The following is a 24262-nucleotide window of genomic DNA, read 5'->3' as shown; positions in this document are numbered from 1 at the left end:
CAGGACCCTGAGATCATGACCTGAGCCGAAGGCAGACGCTTAACCATCTGAGCCACCCAGGCGCCCACCACCCCTTCTAGTTTTAAAGAAGAATGCATGGCCAACAGTCCTAGGTGGGGCCCTGTGCATATTGGGTGTGGTTGATCCTGGGGTGACCCACTTTTCCATGGGAGGTGCACCCAAAGGCCAGGTTTGTTGGGTGAAGCCTGATTTCAGTAGGTAGGGGGAGGCAAAAGTGGCAAAAGGACACTTGCTGAGCGCGTTGGAGATGAATTACACGCTCAATGGCCAGAGAAAACTCCGGGTCTGGTGGTGAGGAGGAGTGAGGGCCTTCAGGAAAGAGCCTCCTGTAAGTCGTTCTGAATGGGCTAGATTTTGGTTTACTCTTTGGGGCGGCTCTTACCCTGGTGGGAGCTATTGGTAATAATTTTCAACAGTTTTGCTGTTTCTGGACACAACTTCACCAGGGTCTTTTCCAGAAGATTCTTTTAGCTCCTCCCGGTTTTCTAGAGGACTGAGGTCTCCAGGCACAGAGTGTAGCCTCCATTTGATGTCCAAAGCTTTGGCTACCACAGAAATGACCTTTGATATGAAAGCCGACCCATTATCACTTTGTAGTGACCTTGGTAACCCAAATCAGGGAAATCCCTCTTTTTCTTTCTTTTTAATTTTTTTGAGAAAGAGAGAAATGCGAGCGGGGGGGGCGGTGAGAGGGGTGAGGGGGTGAGGGGGGTGGGCAGGGACCGAGGGAGAAGGAGAGAGAGAATCCCAAGCAGGCTCCACGCTCAGTGTGGAGCCCGATGTGGGGCTCCATCTCACGACCCTGAGATCATGCCCTGAGCCGAAATCAAGAGTCGGATGCTTAACCAACAGAGCCACCCAGGCGTCCCAGGAGATATCTCTTTTGATAAGGCCTTTGGTACTTAATTTGCCCTTTCTGTCCTACAGGGAGAGGCCTCCATCCATCCAGTGAATGTATCTACAAATACCAAGAGGTATTTGAAACCCAGGTGCTGCTGGCATAACAGTAAAATCCACTTGCCAGTCCTCCCTGGGTGCTGCCCCCCAGTCCGAGTTGCCGTGGCTAAAGGGGGTACCAGAGGCCTGGCTTGTATATTATTTGACTGACAGTAGACACACCGGTTTGCTCTTCTTTTAATAATCTCTCTCATCCCTGGAATATTTATAAGCTTTGTTAACCACAGGCATAAAGCTTCTTGGCCATAATGCGTTGCATCATGTGCACTCTTAGAAACCCCCCAGACAGTTTGTTGGGTGCCTGGACTTTCTCACTGCTCTTTGTCATCCAGTCTCCGATTATCAGGGACCACGGGGAGCCCATCTTTGCTGCCTCCTCTGTTTCATCTCGGGAGTAGGTGGGGGTGGACTGATAAAGGGGCAAAGAAGGGATTAATGGCCTCTGCAAACTCTCCCCTGATCTAGCAGAACTTTCCGTGCCTGCGTCAGCCAAACGACCTCCCGGTATTATTTCCGGAATTTCCTTTCTGGTGGCATTTACAGCGAATGCCCCCTGCCACCTGTGGGGGCTTCTGCCCTGCTTCCAGCAGCCTATGGATTTCTTTGCCATATCTGATTTCTTTATTTCCAGCATTTGAGAACCCTCTTCCTTTCCATATGGTTCCATGAGAGTGGATTACAGGGAAGGTGTATTTAGAATCAGGGTGAATAGGTACCAGTTGATCTTGACCCGACCCTAAAGCTCTGCTTAGCACAATTATGTCTGCGTTTTGGGTGAGGAGCCGGGGGCCAGCCTCTTAGCCTCCACAAGAGTGTTTAGGGACACACACACAACCCGCCCGTCTTGCCCATTTCCTGTGAAATCGCTGCCGCCTACAAACCAGCCTTCCTCTGCATTGGACAGGGCTCCACTTTGGACATCTCTGGGACCAGAGTACACTTGATCCGTTACTTCTGGGCAACTGTGGGTAGTAGGTGGATCAAGATCAGGAAGTGGGGTGGCTGGGTTGAAAGTGTGGCATGGGGTCTAGCTGCATGGCCAGACATCGCAGTAGTCTGTGCCGGGATAACCACAGAGGTCCTTCGGTTTCCAACAGACCAGAGACCAGGTGTGGGGTCCAGACTGTTGTGGGCTGACCTGTAGTTTTTCTCTGCCTTTTTGATCGAAAGGCATGTGGCTCAGGCAGGGAGTCCAACCGTTTAGAGAAATAAGCTACCGTTCTCTTCAAGGGCCCAGCATTTGGGTTAACACCCCCCATAGCCACTTCTTGTCTTTCATGTACATATAAATCAAATGGCTTTTCAAAGCCTGGTAATGCTAAGGATGGGGCTTCCGAAAGGAGGGCTTTAAGTCTATTGAAATCTTGATCACATGCTTCATCCCACTCAAACAGGTAGGTCTCAGGTCCCCGAAGCTTATCATAAAGGGATTTCACGATTAGCCCAAAGTTAGGAACACGGATGTGGCAAAACCCAGACATTCCCCAAATCCCCCTCAATTGCTTGTGGGTCCTTGGTGGGTCTGGCTGACATATTGCTCTTTCTTTCTTGAGGAAGACCTTGTTGCCCCCTTAGAAATAATAAGCCCCAAGCATTTTACAGTTTCCTTAGAGATTTGAGCCTTTTCTTTTGATACCTTATATCCCTTGCTAACTAGAACATTTAACATGAATACAGTATTTTTGTCAGAATATCTTGAGTGAGGCTGGCTATTGGAATACCATCCGCACGTTGCATGAGAGTACTCTCTTCTAGAGTTAACTCTTACAGCTTGTTCTGGGATTTCTCCAGAGAGAGTGGGGGAATTTTTTAAATCCCTGAGGTAAACCAGTCCAGCAGTATTGTTTTCTTGGGGGGCTGACGCCTTCCCACTCAAAGGCAAATAATTCTTGGGATTCAGAATCTAGTGGGGAGCAGAAAAAGATCTTTAAATCTAACACAGTGTAATATTTACTATTACTTGGCAAATAGACTAACAGGGTATACAGATTGAATACTATAGGATGTACATTAATGAGTAGCCTCATTAACAGCTTGGAGGCTTTGAGCAAATCTGTTCCTTGCTCCCTGGCTTTTTAACGGGTAAGCTGGGGTATTGCATGGGGATCTGCACGGCCTGGTCAACCCTTGCTCCAAGAATCTATTTATTACCCAGAAGATCCCTTTTATAGCTTCCAGTTTTTTTTGTTTTTTTTTAATATTTTATTTACTTGACAGAGAGAGACACAGCGAGAGAGGGAACACAAGCAGGGGGAGTGGCAGAGGGAGAAGCAGGCTTCCCGCGGAGCAGGGAGCCCGATGTGGGGCTCGATCCCAGGACCCCGGGATCATGACCTGAGCCAAAGGCAGCCGCTTAACTGACTGAGCCACCCAGGCGCCCCGATTATAGCTTCCAGTTTTAAGGGGTGTTGCCTTACCCCAGGCCAATGATCAATCTGTTTTGGTTTTTTTTTTTAAGATTTTATTTATTTGTCAGAGAGGGAGAGAGAGCACAAGCAGGGGGAGTGGCAGAGGGAGAAGCAGACTCCCCGCTGAGCAGGGAGCCCGATGCGGGGCTCCATCCCAGGACCCTGGGACCATGACCTGAGCTGAAGGCAGACGCTTAACCGACTGAGCCACCCAGGTGTACGATCGATCTGTTTTAATTCCACCATCACGGGTGTGGCACTGCGGGCACATCCCAGTTGTCCTGGTGCTCAGACGTCCAGGTTAAGCTGGCTTCAGACACTGGCTGACTATGGAGTAGAGCCGTGAGTTTAGCTCCCCAGGACCTGGACACTTGGGTCTCTATCCTGTCCTGCTCCCAACTGATTACGGCTCCCAGTTTGGATAAAATGTCTCCTCCTGGAAGAGGAACAGGACATTCTGGTGCCTAAAGAAAAGAGTGCTTTCGTCATGTTGACCCGATGCCACAGGTCAGAGTCTCCAGAAATCTTTTGGTTTCTCCTCTTCCCGAGACTCCTTTTATACTACATTTTGGGTTAGAAAGGCTACCCTTTTGGGTGCTCAACACAGAGAAAGCGGCTCCAGTATTGAGCAAAAATTCAACCAACTCTCCTCCCCACTGCGAGGGTCACCAGGGCTCCTCGTGGGAAGTGAGGATCTGGTCATCTGAAGCTGGCCTGGGGGCCCCACGGCCCCGTCACATCCCATCTTCGCTGAGGGGCAGCTGGGATGATTCAGTTTTGCCCATCCTCCTTTTGGGGGCTGTGTGAGCAATTCTGTTTCCATTGCCCTTCCTGTTTACAGTAAGCACCCTGAGTGTAACCCAACTCTGTCAGCGGCCTCTTGATCCCACGGGTGGGGGAGCGGGGGGGGGGCACGGGCGGGGTGGGAACTCTCACCCACGATGTCTTCCTTCCTGACCCTGGGTTACCTCCAGGCTGATAGTCTTTCAGCCCCTTCTCTGGCTTTTGCCACCACCACAGACTTTTCTTCTGCCTTTAGGAGGATGGTTAGTAAAGCTTGGATGTCCACCCAGACTGGACTGTGTATAGAAAATATACAGTAAATTTATAAATTCAACTGGATCAGCTCATAGTCCCCTGGTGTGCCTGCCAGTTGCACAGGTCTGATGTTGAAAAGAGGACACGCACATTAATGAGACGTCTGTGACCGTGAGGGACCTGTCTAAATGGGAATATTCCAACCCCAGGCTGGAAGCGGGTCCCTAATCTAGTAGTGCTATCTGGTAAGGGAGGAGACATCGGGGACTGCTTGGGGAGGTGTTAATGGGAAATCAGGGGTTAGCACTGATGGGGCTGGAGGAATTGGGGTCTGGGTGTCACTAAGGATCTGGATACCAAGGAAATAAGGCAGAGGTTTATTATGACTTAATGGCTGACTTGGAACTGTAGAAGGGATTTGAGGCAAGTGGTTCTAGCTTTATGTCTTCTGACTTAAAGGAATAGTTCTTCATCAGATTTAATATGGGAAGTAGTTTTGAAGTTTTAGGTTCCACCTTTATCTTACAAATTTTACATTTCCTTTGTAAATCTTCATTTCGATATAGTTGCATAAAGCATTGAACATATGGGATCTCTTCCCATTTTCTTACTTTTCTACAAAATAGTTTTAATTGCAATGTGACATTGAATTTTAAAGTTCTGTTTCCTGGCCACTTTTCTCCATCCCCTACAGTATATTGTTGCCAGGCTATGTTGCAAAAGGAGATCACTTGCTTTTGAGTCCAGGGGGAGTATCCAAAAGCCTTCCAGTTCTGGAGGCTACAGCCCGCGGGCTTTCCCTCGGAATAGACCTTGTCCCGTGTTCTGGGAATTTTCCTTAGAGTCTTCTAACCTGCAAAGATAGCTTACAGTGAGTAGCAATGATACAAATGTCACACCATCTCGCTCACAGAATATTTAGGACTCCAGTGGCTTGTCCTTAAGAAAAAAAGCTAGAGAAAGAAAGTGCCCCAGTGTCTTCTTAAAAGACGTTTGGAGACTGCCAAGGACTCTGGGGTGTCTTTCTTATCAGTTAGTAAAAGGGAAGGTAAACCAGAGAACCGGGGATCCCTACTTACAGATTGCCAGGAAAGAAAAGAAAGGAAGGACAAGGTACATTAGGCCAAGCAGCCAGGGTGGTGATCCAAACAGTCAGCAACAGTCTATTGTGTATAAACATTTGACACAGATATTAGATCAGCGAGGACGGAGATGTCTGGCAATCTCCCAGACTCTAAGCACTGGATACCAGAACAACAGTGTCCAGAGTCCCTGACAGAGGGACCAGCCAAATTTACCCTCTGACTAGTCTTTAAAGGAATGCTCCCATTTCACCAGGAGCATCCAAGCCTCCTGAAGACCCAGGTTATGCCATCTTCCTGTTTTTCCCGATTTACTCAGACTTTGGGAGACAACTCTAATTTACCTCTAAAAGCTGTGCTGTCGACCCAGCTTATGCCAGCAGAGATCATTTTGAGTAAACATACTCAGTGTGGCCGCTGGATTTCAGGGGAGGTCTCAATGCTGGTGGTGGTAATAGGCACCAAAGAGGGAGAGCCTCACGAGGAATCCGCACCTGGCGCATCCCCAGGAGCTTGAATGGGTTAGCCCAGGACCAGCTGCCACTGCCCTCCGCTCTGCCTGTTGGAAACCAGGGAACTGGAGGGCAGAACCTCAGAAGGGCAAGACTCCCATCTGAGTCACCAGAATTTGTTACTGGACCAATGTAGGTCGGGTCTGGGGTGAGTTATAGAGAGAGACTACACCAGCTGAAGTTGCCTTATGAAGTCTTCTTTATTTGCAGCAAATAAAGAGAACATGGAGAATAATTTCCAAAGCTGTGACTCCCCAAACAGGAGTAAGCAGGCTCCTTTTTTTTTCTCTTTTTTAAGTCAATTTTTTAAAATTCAAGTATAATTAACATACAGTGTTACATTAGTTTTAGGTGTGTAATCTAGTGATTCAACAATTATATACATTACTCAGTGTTCGTCATGATGAGTGTATTCTTAATCCCCTTCACTTATTTTACCCCACCCCCACCCCCACCCACCTCCCTCCTGGCAACCAGCTGTTTGTTCTCTATAGTTAAGAGTCGGCTTTTTGGTTTCTCTCTTTTTTCTTTGTTTGTTTTGTTCCTTAAATTCCACATAGGAGTGAGACCAAATGGCATTTGTCTTTCTCTGCCTGACTTATTTCACTTAGCATTATACCCTCTAGATCATCCATGTTGTTGCAAATGGCAAGATTTCATTCTTTTTTTACGGCTGAATAATATTCCATTGTGTGCGTACCACATCTTCTTAATCCATTCATCTATGGATGGACACTTAGGTTGCTTCTGTATCATGGCTATGGTAAATAATGCTGCAATAAAAGATATAGGGGTGCCTATATCTTTTAAAATTAGTGTTCTTATTTTCTTTAGGTAAATACCCAGTGGTGAAATTACTGGATCATATAATTTTATTTTTAATTTTTTGAGGAACCTCCATACTGTTTCCCACAGCAGCTACACCAATTTGCATTACCACCAACAGCGCAGGAGGGCTCCTTTTTCTCCACAACCTTACCAACACTTGTTATTTCTTGTGCTTTTGATTTTAACCCTTCTGACAGATGTGAGGTGATATCTCATTGTGGTTTTGATTTGCATTTCCCTGATGGCAAGTGATGTTGAGCACTTTTTCCATCTTCCTGTTGGCCATTTGGATGTCTTCTTTGGAGAAACATCTGTTCATGTCTTCTGTTCATTTTTTAATTGGATTATTTGTTTTGGGGCTGTTGGGTTATATAAGTTCTTTATATATTTTGGATGCTAACCCTTTATCGGATATATCATTTGCAAATATCTTCTCCCATTTGGTAGGTTGTCTTTTTGTTTTGTTGATGGTTTCCTTCACTGTGCAAAAGCTTTTTATTTTGGTATAGTCCCAGTCATTTAATTTTACTTTTGTTTGCCTTGCCAAAGGAGACATATTTAGAAAAATGTTTCTATGGCTGATGTCAAAGAGATTACTGCTTGTGTTTTCTTCTAGGAATTTTATGGTTTCATGTCTCACATTTAGGTCTTTAATTCATTTTGAGTTTATTTTTGTGTATGCTGTAAGGAAGTGGTCCAGTGTCATTATTTTGCATGTAGCTGTCCAGTTTTCCCAACACCATTTGTTGAAGAGACTGTCTTTTCCCCATTGTATATTCTTGCTTCCTTTGTTGAAGATTAATTGACCATATAACTGGCTTTATTTCTGGGCTCTCTATTCTGTTCCATTGATCTATGTGTCTTTTTTATGCCATTGTCATACTGTTTTGATTGCTACAGCTTTGTAGTATATCTTGAAATCTGAAATTGTGATTCCTCCAACTTTGTTCTTCTTTTTCAGGATTGCTTTGGTATTCCGGGTTTTTTGTGGTTCCATACAAATTCTAGGATTTTTTTGTCCTAGTTCTATGAAAAATGCTGTTAGTACTTTTGCATAGAGATTGCATTAAATCTGAAGATAAGCAGGCTCCTCTCATTGGAGTCTGGGATGAATATGCAGAGGGGAGTTCCTCCTCATTGCATGTAATGGGCAGGCATAGAGTTGCTCATGCACACTCAGAAAACATGCCTATACATACATTGTATGTTATGCTAATGAGGCTTATGCTTTCCAAGGGCAGGGATTTTAACATTATGATGAAGCTGAGGTAACCACTGGGCACTTTATGAGTCATCTCCCCAGGCATGTCCTGGGATGGGGGGGGGGGGGGGGGGGATCCTACTCAAAATATTTCTTTTCCTGTTCCAGCAATTCTTTAGCTTGTTTCTAAAAGATAAAATTGATAGCTAGGCAAAAGCTTTGAGGAATTTCTTGAGTTGTGGGGTTCTTCTCACTGGTGACACAATCACATCACCTGGGCTCTGAAGCAGCTCTCCTTGTGTCCAATGTCTCACAGAAGGGCTTTGGAACATTTTCTGTAACCTCTGTCCTTCACCTTCCCAAGCTAAGTGCCTCCAGCCTTTTTCTTTTTTCCTAGATATTCAGGGGACTCTACCTTACACTTCTCCACCTTCTTCCACTTTGTCTCTTTTTCTGTCACAGACTCCTTTCTCGTCCCCCTGTACCCAAGCAAACTCCCCACAAATAAAAGCAGAGGCAAACAGGTATTTGAGCTCATCCTTGAAGGATAACTAGGAGCTTACCAGGTGGAAAAGGCAAGGAAGGGCATTTCAGGCAAAAGGAACAACAGAGCAGAGAAAGACCAGGGCATTTTTGGAAGAATCACAAATAATTGAGCTCTGGGAACCTCTTGTTTTTATTCAAAACTCTGCTACAATGTTATCTCCCCTGTGAAGTGTTCCCTGACAACCCCCATCTCTGCTGGCCCCTGATGCTCACTTCTTTGTCCCACAGAGCACACACCTCTATTGATTCAACATTTATTGAGCTAGAAAGTGTGCTAGGTCCTAGGGATATAGAGTAATAAGCACAATCCCTATCTTCAAGATTCTGGAAAAGAGAGGAAAACAATCTCATAATTACAACAAAAAGAAAGAAGGACTTAGTATTGAGTGCACTAGGTACAAGGCAATGCAGAGGTGAGCCCCATCCTAGTTCAAGGGCTAGTTCCCTGCACCAAAACTACTCCCTTACCTGCTGGGCTCCTCTTCCACATGGTGGGCCCAGAGGACCAGCATTTCCTATTCCCGTTTCCAATCTTCAGCCTGGAAGTTGGTTCATAAAAGGGATCTAAGACATATGGTCTGAATGCTATGATTTCTAAGGCTTCATTCACTGAATTAACATAGAACTAAGCAAATAGTAGAAAGAATTACTTGTTAAATGCATAATTGCAATCTATAAAAACAAAGGAGACTTCAAGGAATGTGCTAGGCAGGGAGGCAACAGTTCCTGGGAAGTCCTTGGGCCCCAGGGTATGCCAAGACTCCTTACAAAAGAGAAACTGTTCCTTAATATCCTGAACAGAGAACCTCAAAGAGAAAAAATGAAGTGTCTTCATCAAATACTCATTGGATGAATAGTACGTGCCTACAATGTGCCAAGCATTGTTTGAGAGTGATCACAACAATGAAAAAGACACAAATTTCTTTGCTCTCATGGAGCTTACATTCTAGTGGAAGGGAGAGAGAATTAAAAAAAAAAATTCAAACTATAAAGTATGCTAGATGGTAAGCATCATGGAGAAAAATAAATTCAAAGGCAGCTGAATGTACAAGGGTCGGAATGCAAGCTGGTGCAGCCACTCTGGAAAACAGTATGGAGGTTCCTCAAAAAGTTAAAAATAGAGCTACCCTATGACCCAGCAATTGCACTACTGCCTATTTACCCCAAAGATACAAATGTGGTGATCAGGAGGAGCACATGCACCCAATGTTTATAGCAGCAATGTCCACAATAGCCAAACTGTGGAAAGAGCCCAGATGTCCATCGACAGATGAGTGGATAAAGAAGATATGGTGTGTGTGTGTGTGTGTGTGTGTAACATTATATATAGTAAGATATGGTATATATATGGAATATTATATATATATAAAATATATATACATGGACTATTATAACTCAGCCATCAAAAACAATGAAATCTTGCCATTTGCAATGATGTGGATGAAACTAGAGGGTATTATGCTAAGGGAAATAAGTCAGTCAGAGAAAGACAAATATCATACGATTTCATTCATATGTGGAATTTAAGAAACAAAACAGATGATCATAGGGGAAGGGAGGGAAAAATAAAATAAGACAAAATCAGCGAGGGAGACAAACCATAAGAGACTCATAACTCTAGGAAACAAACTGAAAGTTGCTGGAGGGGCGGTGGGTGGGGGATGGGTTAACTGGGTGACAGACATTAAGGAGGGCACTTGATGTAATGAGCACTGGGTGTTATATGCAACTGATAAATCACTAAATTCTACCCCTGAAACTAATAATACAGTATATGGGAACTAAACTGAATTTAAATTTCAAAAAAGGGCAGCTGAATGTGTATAAGGATGAGTGTTGGTGATGAGGGAAGAGTGATCCTCTCTGAGAGGGAATCTGTGCATTAAATATTTTTGGAGATGAAAAAGTGAGCCACATGCACACCTGGGAGAAATGCTTCCAGACAGAGGGAACTGCAAGTATACAAGCCCCAGTCTATTCAAGAAATAGCCAGGCCAGCATAGTTCGAGCAAAGCAAACCAGTCTGGAGAGAGTAAGGGGAAATTAGGTCAGAGAGATAAAAATGAGCAAATCATTTTGGTCCTTATAAGCCATTGTAACTGTTTTGGTTTGGCTTGGTTTTTGTTGTTGCTCTAACATTTTTAACTGAAATATAACACACAGTGACTCTTTCCATATTTTGGGTATTGTGGACATTGCTGCTATAAACATTAGGATGCAGGTGCCCCTTTGAATCACTATGTTGGTATCCTTTGGATAAATACCTAGGAGTACGATTTGTATCCTTTGGATAAATACCTAGGAGTACGAATACCTAGGATAAATACCCTGGGTCATAGGGTAGTTCTATTTTTAACTTTTTGAGGAACCTCCATATTGTTTTCCAGAGTGGCTGCACGAGCTTGCATTCCCACCAACAGTGTAGGAGGGTTCCCCTTTCTCTGCATCCTTGCCAACATCTGTCATGTCCTGACTTGTTCATTTTAACCATTCTGACTGGTGTGAGGTGGTATCTCATTGTGATTTTGATTTGTATATCCCTGATGGCGAATGATGTTGAGCATCTTTTCATGGGTCTGTTGGCCCATTTGGATGTCTTCTTTGGGGAAATGTCTGTTCATGTCTTCTGCCCATTTCTTGACTAGATTATTTGTTTTTTGGGTGTTGAGTTTGATAAGTTCTTTACAGATTTTGGATACTAGCCCTTTATCTGATAAGACACTTGCAAATATCTTCTCCCATTCTGTGGGTTGTCTTTTGGTTTTGTCAACTGTTTCCTTTGCTGTGCAAAAGCTTTTTATCTTGATGAAGTCCCAATATGTCATTTTTGCTTTTGTTACCCTTGCCTTTGAAGACATGTCTAGCAAGAAATTGCTGTAGCTGAGGTTGAAGAGGTTGCTGCCTGTATTCTCCTCTAGGATTTTGATGGATTCTTGTCTCACATTTAGGTCTTTTATCCATTTTGAGTTTATTTTTGTGTATAGTGTAAGAAAATGGTCCAATTTCATTCTTCTGCAAGGTGTCCATTGACAGATGAATGGATAAAGAAGATGTGGTATATATACACGATGGAAAATTACTCAGCCATCAAAAAATGAAATCTTACCATTTGCAATGACGTGGGTGGAGCTAGAGGGTTTTGTGATAAGGGAAATAAGTCACTCAGAGAAAAACAATTATCAAATGATTTCATTCATATGTGGAATTTAAGAAACAAAACAGATGATCATAAGGGAAGGGGGGGAAAGTAAAATAAGACAAAGTCAGAGAAGGAGACAAACCATAAGACTCTTAACTCTAGGAAACAAACTGAGCGTTTCTGGAGGGGAGGTGGGTGGGGAATGGGCTAACTGGATGATGGGCATTAAGGAGGGCACTTGATGTAATGAGCACTGGGTGTTATATGCAACTGATGAATCACTAAACTCTACCTCTGAAACTGATAATACACTATATGTCAATTAATTGAATTTAAATTTTAAAAAAGAAAGGAAATATAACACACAGCGAGAAAACTGTACAAATCCTAAGTGTGAACTCAATGAATTATCATAAAATGACTAAATCTGTGTATCCAGACACAGGTCAAGACATTAGCAGCACCCCAGAATTCCCCATTTATGCTCCCTCCTACCTGCTCTCTCCCTCCTTCTCAAAGGTGACCACTGTAGTGACTTCTAGCAGCAGATTTGTTTTGCCTGTTTTTAAACTTTCAAGAAATGGAATCAGTTATAAAAATAAAAGCAAAATAAATCTCTGCTCAAGATTTTGCTTATGATATTCACCCATGTGGTTCCTAGAGGGTAGAAGGATTAAGACGACAAATAAGGGCACATTAAACTCCTGATGGGAAAGATGTGGCACAGAGGGCTATTGCTTGCGGTGTGTCTGTGCCCAGCTTCCACAGTCCAGGAAGGAGAGAGCAAACATGAGCTCACCCAGGAGCTAGCTGAGTGTCAGGATCTCAAGAGATATTTCCTCCCTGCTCAGATCCTCTCCTGAGAAGTAACAGATCTGGACAGGGCTGGGGTCATGGCTGCAATTACTTCTTCACTGATTCACTCAAACATTTCCAGATCCTACTTCATGTCGGGCACAATGCTGAGATACAAAGATAATTAAGACATGGTCGGTTAGACAAACGAGTTAATAGGACTACAAAATGGTATGGTAAGTGCTAAGTATTTGCAAAGGATGCTAAGGAAGCATCTTTTTTAAGAATCATTGTGACAATTTCACCTTTTTTGCTCAAACATTAATGGCCCTGAGATAGGCTCATGAGAATATGGCCATTATCTGTCCCTTTGAAATTATATTTATTACTTTTTTTAAAAAGCCTTATTTATTTATTTTAGATATATAGAGAGAGTGTGTGTGAGCAGGGCAAGGAGCAGAGGCAGAGGCAGAGGGAGAGAATCCTCAAGCAGACTGCCTGCTGAGCGCAGAGCCTGATGTGGGGTTCGATCCCATGACTCTGAGATCATGACCTGAGCCAAAATCAACAGTCAGACGCTTAACCAACTGAACCACCCAGGCGCTCTTTATATTTATTACTTTTATATTTATTAGTTTTATCTCCTCAACTAGACTATAATCTTTTTGAGAATAGAAAAGATATCTTCTGCTATCATAAGAAGAGCACAAAGTAGCTGAAGTCAGAAGAGTTGGGTTTGAATCCTGACTCGTATTCTTTAGCTGGACAACCCTGGGAAAATGAATTAAACTTCTATGCCTCAGTTCTTTTATCTATAAATGGAGATAGTAATATTCATCCTAGGTGCCTCCTAGAATTATAACAACATCAAAGGAAATAATGAATAAGAAGAGCTGTAAATTCTTATTATCAGTTCTCTAAACCCCACAAAACTACTATGTTGAGCGTAGTAGGTAATCAGTAAGTGTTGAGCTTTCACTAAACTTCATCAGCGAAGACTTGTGGTTTTTGGAGCCTAAGCCAGGGAGTGGATGCAGTTCCCTGTTCCCCTCTACCTTATGCCCAGAGAACTCAGAAGCTGGAGTCAGGTATTGTGGCCATGACCCAGGAGTGACCGGCAAGTGTGGGAGGGTGGACTGGGCCAGAACCATCTGGGCCAATGACCCATTACCCAAGAACGCCACACATTTTGTTGGGTTGGAACCTCTGTGATTGTCCATCTCAACACTTCTCCTAACCCCTGTCTCTCTTCCTCCTATCTCTGGGCTTCAGTATCAGAAGGCTCTAACAGACGGGCAGAGTTAGGGGAAAGGGTGTGGGAAGCAGGGAGTGGGCAGAGGGGGATGGTTATAGCCGTTTCCCTTCTGTGCTTACAGGGAACACAGCTTCACAAGACGGCTCAAACCCACTGACGGTGAATGGGGTTCTGGGGGAGTCGGTAACTCTTTCCCTGAAGCTTCCTGTACATCAGGATATTGAGTCCATCACCTGGCTTCACAATGGAAAATCTATCCACTTCATATTGCCAAAAGCTGCTCCGGATTCGCGGATCTTGGTGACTGATCCAAAACGGAAAGATCGACTGCAACTGATGGAGAACTACTCCTTACAACTCAGCAACTTGGCAACGGCAGATGCAGGACTTTACTGCGCCCAGATAACCACACAGACCTCCACAGAGTTTTCCTACTACACTCTGCAGGTCTTCAGTGAGTCAAAGCGTGGGGTTTAATTGTGTATGGACTGAAAAGTGTTACAGATGTCAAATCCTGTGTGACAGCAAGTGTAGCCTAGTGGTTAAGAACATGGCATTCGCGGTCAGACTGAGGTCTGGCAGAAAAGCAAGTCGATGGCTCGGCCAGTTAGTGGCAGAGCAGAGAATAGAACATAAGTCTTGCGACTCCTGGCCTCAAATCACATCACACTCGCTCACACACTAAAATATTCCCTCTTGACCTGAAATGTACTGGAAGGAACAGAAGTGAAGTCGCTATGACTCTGTTTCCTTGTGCATTCCCTGTATCTGTAGTATATTCTTCACAAGAGCTCCATGAGGCAGGTACCACCCTTACTCCCAAGGCCTCGGGTCAGTCCCAGCAACCTGCCTACGGTCATGGAGACAGTAAGTGGGAGAGTGACATGTACCTGACATGAGACCTCCCTTTACACAAAGGCCAGTCTGACCCCATGGAGTGATCAGTGTACAGGACAGAACTCTACCTAGAAAGTGCTCTGTAAGGATGAGCTGATAATAAGAAAGATCTTTTCTATCAAGGTTATTTAACTTCTTTTTTATAAAGATTTTATTTATTTGTCAGAGAGAGAAAGAGCACAAGCATGGGTGAGAGGCAGAGGGAGAGGGAGAAGCTCCCTGCTCAGCAGGGAGCCCGTTGTGGGACTCGATCTCAGGACCCTCGGATCATGACCTGAGCAGAAGGCAGATGCTTAACCAACTGAGCCACTCAACATTATTTAATTTCTAACACTACTTTTTCCAGATGGCTCATGTCCTCAACATAAAATTATGGAAACCATGAGACAGCTTCTGAGTCAGTATTAGGAAAAAAAAAAAAAAATCCTTCTAGCAATCAGTGATGTTCAGAGATGCCATGAATGGCTTTAAGATAATTCCTTGGTGGGAATGTTGTACAGGAGATTCAAGCATTAAATTGGCAACTTTAAAGGCCACCAAGATTCTATAATTCTTATCTACTCCAGAATCCATGGTATCTAAAATTCACCCAGAGTCCTTTGAGTTAACACTTGGAATCCAAAAAAAGCACTTTAGTTAAAATAAAATGTCACCACAAATAGGTTACGTGTGAACCTCTAGAATCCCCTGAATATTTGGTGGATTTACCATGTTAGATTGGTCAGAGTCATGTCCCTAAATGAATAGGACACAGAACAGGTAAATATGAAGGGAAAGAAAGATTGTTTAGAAAAGTCTGCAACAGGAATTCCCAGCAAAGGGGCAGAATCGCCCTGGGGCAGTTCATTAGTGTCTGGAGGCCTCCAAAACAAAACACCACAAATTTGATGGCTTAAAACAACAGAAATTTTATTCTCTCACAATTCCAGAGGCCAAATGTCCAAAAGCAAGGTGTGGGCAGGGCTGCATTCCCTCTGGAGGCCCTAGAGGGCAATCTTCCAGCTTCTGGGTGCTGTTGGCATTCCTTGGTGTTTGTTGGTCTATGATAGCATCACGCCAGTCTCTGCCTCCTCCTTTCCCTGTGTGATCTCCTCTTCTGTCTCAAATATCTGCTTTCTTCTTACAAGGACACTTGTCATTGGATTTGGGGCCCACCCAGATAATCCAGAATCATCTCCTCATCTCACTTAATTACATCGGCAAAGACCCTTTTCCAAATAAGATTCTGGGAATTAGGACATGGGGATATCTTTTGGCCGAGGGGTGGGGGGTGTCATCATTCAACCCACTACAGGCAGGATCACTCAGTGTACCAGGATCATCAAGGCACAGCGAGGACACTGGAGAGAAGAGAGACATCCAGTCAAAAGTCTGAGAATAGACCCCATATCAGGCTCCATCATACTTGTTGAGACAATGTTCTTCTGCCATTCTTCAGAAGACCAAGCATGACTTCTTCTGCAATAATCATACTCCCCAGGTTCAATGCCAATCCCTTCTCAGGGCCTTTTGGTATCAAGAGTGCCAGGGAACAGGGGTGAGTTCTAAATGGGGTGGTCATAATAGGCCTCACTGAGTAAATAACATTTGGGAGCCAAGACCTCTTGGAGGTGAGGGAGTGAGCCACGCAGATATTTGAAAGAAGAGCCATCCAGCATAGGCATTCCCTGTGCCCAGCATGCTCAAAGAGCACCAAGGAGGTCCAACACCAAGGAGCAGAGTGAGGGGAGAGTAATAGGAAACAAGGTCAGTAAAGAAATAGGGGCCACATCTGGTAAGGCTCTGAGAGCCATCACAGGGACTTTGCGTTCTACTCTGTGAGACTGAGAACCATCAGAGGGTTTTGGAGAGCAGTAATATGATTTGACTGACTTGCTTAACGCATCCCTTTGACTGCTCTGTTAAGAATAGGCTCCAGGGGACAGTAGTCGAAGTCAATTACCGATTAGGCCACTGTGACAATCCAAGCAAGAGATGCTGCTGCTTTGCCCAAGGGTGGTAGCAGTAGAGGTAAGGAGAAGGGGTTGGACCCTGGATATATTTTGGAGGTAAAGTCACCAGGATATCCTGATATGGTATAAGATGAAGAGGTAAGTCAGTCAGCTCCAGGGCTTTTGGCCTGAGTGTCTGGAAAGGCGATTATCAGCGAGGGTGCTGAAGGCTATGCACTGAGCAGGCTTGAGAGAGAAAAACAGGAATCCTTTTGAACATGTTGAGTTTGAGATACACATTATATCCAAGTGGAAATGTCACGTAGGCAGTTTTATACTCACTAAGTGGAAAAAGGCAACAAGATAGATTTTTGAGGTCAGCCATGGACACAGGTTGACGGAATGTGGCATTCATGCCAAATATTTGCCATTGCTGCACTAGGCATTGTCTCAGTTAATCCTCATAATTCCCTAAGAGGTTGGTATTATTGCCCAGGTTTACAGATAAGGAAACTGAGGCTTGCAGAGATTAAAAACGTACCCGTGGTCATGTAACCAGTGACAAAGCCATGAGTCTAACCCAGGTCTTCCTAACTCCAAATCCAACACTTGCCATTACACGAAATCTCCTTTCTGTCAACATATGTCCCACGTGCTAGTCTATTAACAAAGCTTAGAGCATCCCTCAATCTCTTCCCACCAGACAGTGGGAGTCATTCAGTTCTCCATTGGCCACTGTTACCCTCAGGCCAAGTCCAGGTCAGCGGCCTTTTCTGTACCACTCCCATGTCCCCGTTGATTCAAAGCTACTGACATCTTAATAGCCAGTATTTTCTGGTCTCTGCTCTCAGGAATTTCTACAGCAGATGTTCTCTTACATGCCTGAATGTATTGTACTTCTTTGCTTGCTCCTTCAGTTTCACTCCTTTCCCTGGTTTTTCAGTTCTCAACATTTCCCTTTCTGACTTGCTGGCATTCCATATCAGAGTCTCTTTTTCATCATGGGAACCAGCATCTGATACAATGAGGCCCAGGATTCCTGCAGATTTGTGAGAAATACAGTTCCTCAAGGACGTTAAGCTTTTATCTTCTATTCCAGCTAGGGGATTCTGATGGTTGAGAAAACAAGGTTCTTGAGTCTGATCTACTGGTTTCTGCCCTGGCTAAGGTAGAGTTGACCCTCAGCTGAGTTCCCAAACGTCTTTACACGAGGCCAGTGTACAAGGCTAGAAAGGACACCAGGAACAAACTGGGGTCCAGAAAGTAAATCGAGCAGCCCAGAATCATCTAACTAGGTGGTGGCTACCCTGGTGTGTCCCTACCACTTCTCCCTCTGGCTACTCTGTCTTATGCTGATGCCCTTCATCATTTGGCCACCCCAGACCTTGGTGCCATCAATTAGGCAATAGGGGCCGACTTAGTTACAGACGACACATACCATAACACACAGTAGAGTGTTGGGTGGAATACAGAAACATTCTGTGGCGGGAATGATATTTTTCAGAGTGCTGAGCCAAGGCGTTTGTTCTTAGTTCAGGTCTTCTCTCTGCATGCAGGACGACTGAGGAACTTACAAATTGCCAATCACACGTGGCTGTCTGAGATTGGGACCTGTGAGATCCACCTGACCTGCTCTGTAGAGAATTCAAATGACACCTTCTTAAGGTGGCAGGTTGTAGGAAACACGTTTATAAATGAAGCAAACCTCACTATTTCCTGGGACCCCAGGAATTCCAGTGAACAGAAGTTCACCTGCGTAGCTGAGAATACTGTCAGCAATATATCCTTCTCTGTCTCCACCCAGAGTCTCTGCGAAGGTAACAGTCTGTCTCAGGTCCCTCTGAGAGCCTTGAGCAGCTGTGGGGTGTGGTGTGTCCCTCCTGCCCAAAGTGATTCCCCAGAACAGTGGCCCAGTGGGAGGCAGCCAAACCCTTCTGGGAGAGGACAGACACTCCTGCAGCTCTGTGCCTCTCACTACCTCCAGAGGCCTCTCCTCCCTCTCCCTCTCTCTCCCTCCCTCCCCCAACCCTTCCTCCAGCCCACTCAGAGCCCAGGAGCAAAGTCCTTGGGGAGTCAGAACTGCTCCCCATTCTGGCTCTACCATGCTCCTGTCCTGTCTGCCACATGGACTCCTACTCTCAGAAAATCTACCCAGAGCCAGGGCCCAGCCAGCCCCCAAAGGTGGCCTAGAAGAGGCTCAGTGGAGGCTCTAAGGAAAGCACTACCTGCTTCAAGTGCAACTTCTTTTTTCTTTTTTCAGGTGTTTTGAATATGAAAAATCACCCTGATACCAAATGGATTATAATTGTGGTTGTGGTTACTTTGATATGTATAGTCATCACTGTGGGGTTACTTGTTTGGAGGAAAAAAGATTGTTTGTGGAAGACAGGTAAAGGGAGGGAGGATGGTCCACTGGGACAACCCCTGGGATGTGACCACACACCTGCTAATTTCCCAAGGAGGGTGGGTCCTACTGGAAAATGCATGACCAAGCCTCAAGGCCTGACTGCCCTTCCCCTTCAGCACCGCCCCCCATATCCTCTAGAGAGACACCTGTGGGTGTGGGGTAGGGTGTGGGAGCCACTTTCACTACACTCACAAATCTCAATTTCCCCGATTTTATTTTTCAGGCATCTTTCATTTTTCTACTCCACAAACCCAGAGTCCTGGTGAGCTTGCAGACTCTTAGCTCCCAATCATAAAACAGAAGGGGAAAACCTAATGGAGGAGGAAAAGGGCTGGAGAGGGCTGGATAATGAGAGAGGAGGGGGTCTGAATGTCATTACTCAGATGGACCAGATGGTGCAAAAGGAGACAACCTGTAACTATGCATGTCTGTCCCCTCTGGGACCTAACGGGTCCCTTACAAGCATGCAAACCAGTCACTCACCCAGTTTCTTGGAGTGAGATTAGGGTCATTTCCCACCCTGCTGATGAGAAACTGGGAGCCAGCAAAAGGTTCATGGCCTGTTCATTATCAACCAACAACTCCAGGGCAGGGACAGGTTTAGAGCATCAAAGGTCCAAAGACAAACTGCCTGACCCCATCACTCTTTCAGCCAAGACCTGAACATTGAGTAGACCCAGTCCAAAAAGAAAGTATGATTTAGAGACAGGAACACAGGCTCTGGCTTCAGACTGGTTGTGAGTCTCACTTCATGGGTGAGAAATAAACGACATGGTGTGTAGAAGATGAACATGAGGTTCAGAGTCAGAAGGCAGGCATCCAAGTTCCTGTTCCATCACTTCCTGTTTGACTTTGTGCCAAGTTAATTGAAATTTCTGAGCCTCCAGTTTCTCATCTATAATATAATATAATATAATATAATATAATATAATATAATATAATATAATATAATATAATATAACATAATATAAATCTAGAGTATAATCATCCATAGTATAACCATCTATAGTATAATCATTTATAATATAATATGAGAAGTTTAATAATATTATATATGTGACATAATTTGGCTCCATTACGCTTGCCAACAAGGTTCTCTAGCCCTTGTGCAGGCAGTGCTATTTGGTCTCGGGAGCTCCCTGGCCCAATGTAAATCCAGAGGGAGACTCTGAAGCTTTAGGATACCTCTAGACCACACACCCCCGAGTGATGAGGTCAGAAATAGAGTACATGGCTGAGAAGGTTCTGGTTCAACCCAGAACTTCAAAGACTGTCAAAAATGAGTGAACCCTAGGGAAGGGGATTGCCTTGAACAACTGCCTCTTTGGAGCCAAAAAGTGCCCTGGTGTAGGCCAAGGTCCCAGGAGACCAGGACACTGACCGTGCCTTCCTGTGTTAACAGCAGAGACCATAAGGAACTTAGATTATGTCTCCGTCTCTCCAGGGAACACCGTGTATGCTTGTGTCACTCATCCAAACAGGGTGAGTCCTTTCAGCTTTATACTCCATCATTGGTATGATTTTTATAGTCTTTATTCACAAACTTGTCACCACAATCATCTGACTAATCCAGTGACACACACCTTTGAGGAGAGGAGGGGCAGTGGCAGAAGCCAGGATGTTGTATGTGGGACATAGCTAGCCCTCAGGGCTCAAGCCCCGTGGTGTGTTTGCTCATACCCTGCTTTACATGGTCCTCTAACTGCGTGATGCATCAGTAAGTCTTGTCCCTTTTCAGCTTAATTACAAGCTACCTGAAGTGAAAATTACGTCTTCTTCCCTCTTCCCTGAGCACAATGTGCAGTAAATACTTGCTGAATGGAACAGACTCTCATGTAAGTCTGAGAGTTTCCAGAGCAGACAATTCTGTAGCAGGGGATTTCTCACCCTGGATGTAGTGGAAATGGGGGAACTCAGAAGCAGTCTCTCAAGAGGGGAAGTGGGGCAAGGATTTGCAAGAGTAGAAGACAGTAAAGGCATGAACAGCCTTCAACCCTCCCTTCCCCCCCGCAACATAACAGATGGCCTTGGTCAGCCACCAGGAACTCCTCTGCCACACATCAGCAATTTCCCACCACCCCCAAAGTAAAGCACCTGCAGGTGAACATTTCTAGATAATACCATACATCTTCTGAAAAGTAAGTCAAGATAACTCAGCATTTACCAACTCATGGAAGCAACGATCCAGCTAGAAATCTTAGATTCCCCAAGTGAATGTCCCTTCACACAGCCCCTCGCAGTTACTTACAAGGTAGGCTCCATGAAGAGAGGTAACAGGAAGGGGTATTCTTAGTTGTTCAAATGTTTCTATTGCCTTTCCAGTTCCCTTTTGAAGACTAGATGAATCACCCTCAACAAACAAATAAATTAGTCTCCAGCAAATTTGCTAACTTCTTCTTTAGCAAAAATTATACTTTGGAGAGTTCCAGAGGTTTTGATAAATAACCTAAATATTCCTTAATTAGTTTTAAATGTCAAACTTATGAACACGGGGGACTTCTGCTGTTGTTGCTGTACTTTGTATTCCAAGTAGAACCATTCTTGAGACTGGGTGTTCCTCCTACTTATCAGTTCCCCAGGCATGAGGAGAACGCGATGGCATGAGAACGAGGCAATTCGAGTCAAGGGACAAACTTGAAGCAGGCAATATCTCCAGTCATAGCTAGTAAAGATCTAAGACAAAAGATCCAATACTTCTGTACACTTCTAGTATAGAAGTCAGTTCTTAAAATGGAGGAAGGAGAGTAGAGTCGGATGCAGGAAACAATGCTTCCTTTTCTTCACACCACCTGCCAACAAGGTCGCCCCTCTGTCCCTGTCTGGGTCTTGAGCCACTGGTTTGCTGGGGTGTTGTGCTTCCGTGTGGGCCTCAGGAAATGTCACTAAACTTCTCAGGTTGGAGAGCTAGTGGTGTTTGTCTCCAGCTCCTCTGGCTACACAGTCTCTAGCCTTTTCCTCCTGAAGAACTTTGACATCATCCTTCTATATCGCATTGTCTTCCCCCAGAATATATCTACGCATGAATATCTCTTCGTCCGTGTGAGCCAAATGTATGATTATTTTTTACAGCAAACAAATATCCTAACACCTGTGAAAAGCAGTGATTTCTCCACCATTTATTCCACAGTTCATCAGTACAAAGAGGTAAGCCCGTGATTGTCCCCTGTTCTCACATCTTACCTCTCTCCCCAGACTTGTAACTTTACAAATAAAGTACAAGGGGCCATTCTATAGATGCACAAATACCAGCAGGATATAGAAAGCCTCAGGACATCACCAAAACATATCCAAGAAGTTATCTTGTATTTTAGGATCACCACCCATAACTAAGTTTTCAACGTACTTGAATTTAATGAGATTTTTTTAATTCAATTTTTAATTTAACTTTGCCTTAGCTATCAATATCCTTATCTGCCAGTTAGTGCTCTCCAGACCTTCTCTATAGCCATGAGAGGTAGCCTGAGGCTCTGGTCCCTACTAACCTACTTCATTTTCCTCTTTTTTCCATTAGCGTATACCTATTTCTTCCAGGACAGCTGCCCTTGACAACGTCATCTAAATTGCTGAGAGGTCTCAAAAGGAACTCAGGAATGACACAGCTTCTCCTGATCTCATGGGAGAGAACACAGCTTGGTTTCTGCCTAGCAACAGAATTCGAATATTTAGGATTATCACTTCCAGTTCTTTGGACTAGAACCTGCTCAAGTACGTCAGACATCTAAGGAACAACATCATTTCCAGCATGTGATCCAAATAACATTTTCTAATCTGCTCCAGGCCAAAACATGCTTCCATGAACAAGCCTGGGCATTGACTTTCTCTTTGGCAGCTGATGGGGTTGTGCTTGACAGAGAGTTATAATTCAGAAGACAGCCACTCCTCTCCTTTTAGAAAAGAGCAGGATTGTGATTCACTGGGAGAGAGGACAGTGTATTTGTTATGTATGTTGTCTCTGGAATTGGATGGGCCTTGTCCCAAATCCTCACACATCACTTACTAGACCTACCTCCTGGGACATGTTCTGGAACCTCTGATGTCTGGTCTCCTAGACTGAAAAATGGGGATCAGCCTGTTACTCAAGCCAGGAATCGGAGTTAGCCTTGACTTCAGCTGTTCCATCACCAGGCCCTTTGGACTCTACCTCCAAATACGTATCTTAGACTGACCCACTTCTCTCCAAAACTTTAACCTCCACCCTATATTAACCCGTCATCATGTCCAACCTGGAATACGACAGTAAGCTCCAAACAGATTTTCCCAATTTTTGTTCTTATCTCCCTCCAATCCATTCTCTAAAAGACAGCCGGAGTAATATTTTTAATATAAACCAGATCCTTCACTTGTCTGCTTAAAACTGACCCTGCAAGACATCCCAGGCACTCCAGAAAGAAACTGAGTCTCTGTGGTTCTGGATGGCCTGGCCCATCTGCAGCCTCAGCCACCATGTCTCCCTCCCACCCCTCTCTGATTTGGCTTCTCTGATTCTTTTTCAGCCCCTCCATCAGAGGAGAGAGTTTGCTCACATCTGCCTCAAGACCCTTCTCTGCCTGCCTGGTTCCTCCCTACTCTACAGGTCCCAATGCACATATGTCATTCTCCAAGAAAGACCTTCAGACCACTGTAACTGAAGTGGATCCCCCTGTTATTCTGTCACACCTTCCATGTCATTTACATTGTGCCGTTAAATATTTATTGGTATTTAATGTCTGTTTCTCCTATTCTACTGTACACTCTCCAGGAACAGGGACCATGACGATTTTATCTCTGTATCCGGAGCATCTAGCACATAGAAAATGTTCAACAAATACTTTTTAATAAATAAATGAACATGTAGTGGAGTTTTGTGAGAATTAAAGACGCTGTGCCTGCAGCCCTTTGCGTGGGGCATAGCACATGAGAGAGCTCGGTAAGTGTGAGCATCACTGTGGCATTATGACGTTGCATTCCTCCCAAACCGACAGAATCTTCTCACAAACCCTCAGCACAAGAAAGGAGGAAGGATGCATCCTCTGTCACCTGGTTCCACATCACTTCCTACCTTTTATCTCTGCTCAGATTTCAAAATTTCATTCTTTTATCCCCAGGGAAGAGTTCTCTGATTTTTTTGTGTGAGTTTGAGATCTTTAAACAAATTGTTTTTCAACACTTTATTGAGGTATGATCGACATACAAAAAGCTGTCTGTACTTAATGCACACAACTTAATGAGTTTGGAGATAAGTATACATTTGTGAAACCATGACCAC

At 44.4% G+C, this 24262-nt stretch overlaps 1 protein-coding gene across 2 annotated transcripts in view; it reads left to right on the top strand.

Moving 5' to 3' along the window:
* SLAMF6 (SLAM family member 6) overlaps positions 1-24045 on the top strand; it is a 33429-nt gene extending 9384 nt beyond the window's left edge. Inside the window, exons 2-8 of one of the 2 annotated variants that reach the window (XM_035009944.1) lie at positions 13904-14236; positions 18167-18427; positions 18871-18999; positions 19241-19279; positions 20420-20499; positions 22087-22161; positions 22529-24045. In XM_035009944.1, coding sequence (XP_034865835.1) covers positions 13904-14236; positions 18167-18427; positions 18871-18999; positions 19241-19279; positions 20420-20499; positions 22087-22161; positions 22529-22576 — 965 coding nt within the window. In that variant the 3' untranslated portion in view covers positions 22577-24045. Of the gene's footprint in view, positions 1-13903; positions 14237-18166; positions 18428-18870; positions 19280-20419; positions 20500-22086; positions 22162-22528 lie in introns of both variants that reach the window. The other variant, XM_035009943.1, reaches the window with a different exon arrangement.
* The last annotated feature ends 217 nt before the right edge of the window (positions 24046-24262 follow it).

This window comes from Mirounga leonina, unplaced genomic scaffold, assembly GCF_011800145.1.
Source record: "Mirounga leonina isolate KUSES-001 unplaced genomic scaffold, KU_Mleo_1.0 Mir_154, whole genome shotgun sequence".
Taxonomy (NCBI): Eukaryota; Metazoa; Chordata; class Mammalia; order Carnivora; family Phocidae; genus Mirounga; species Mirounga leonina.
This window is presented reverse-complemented; position numbering and strand designations above follow the sequence as displayed.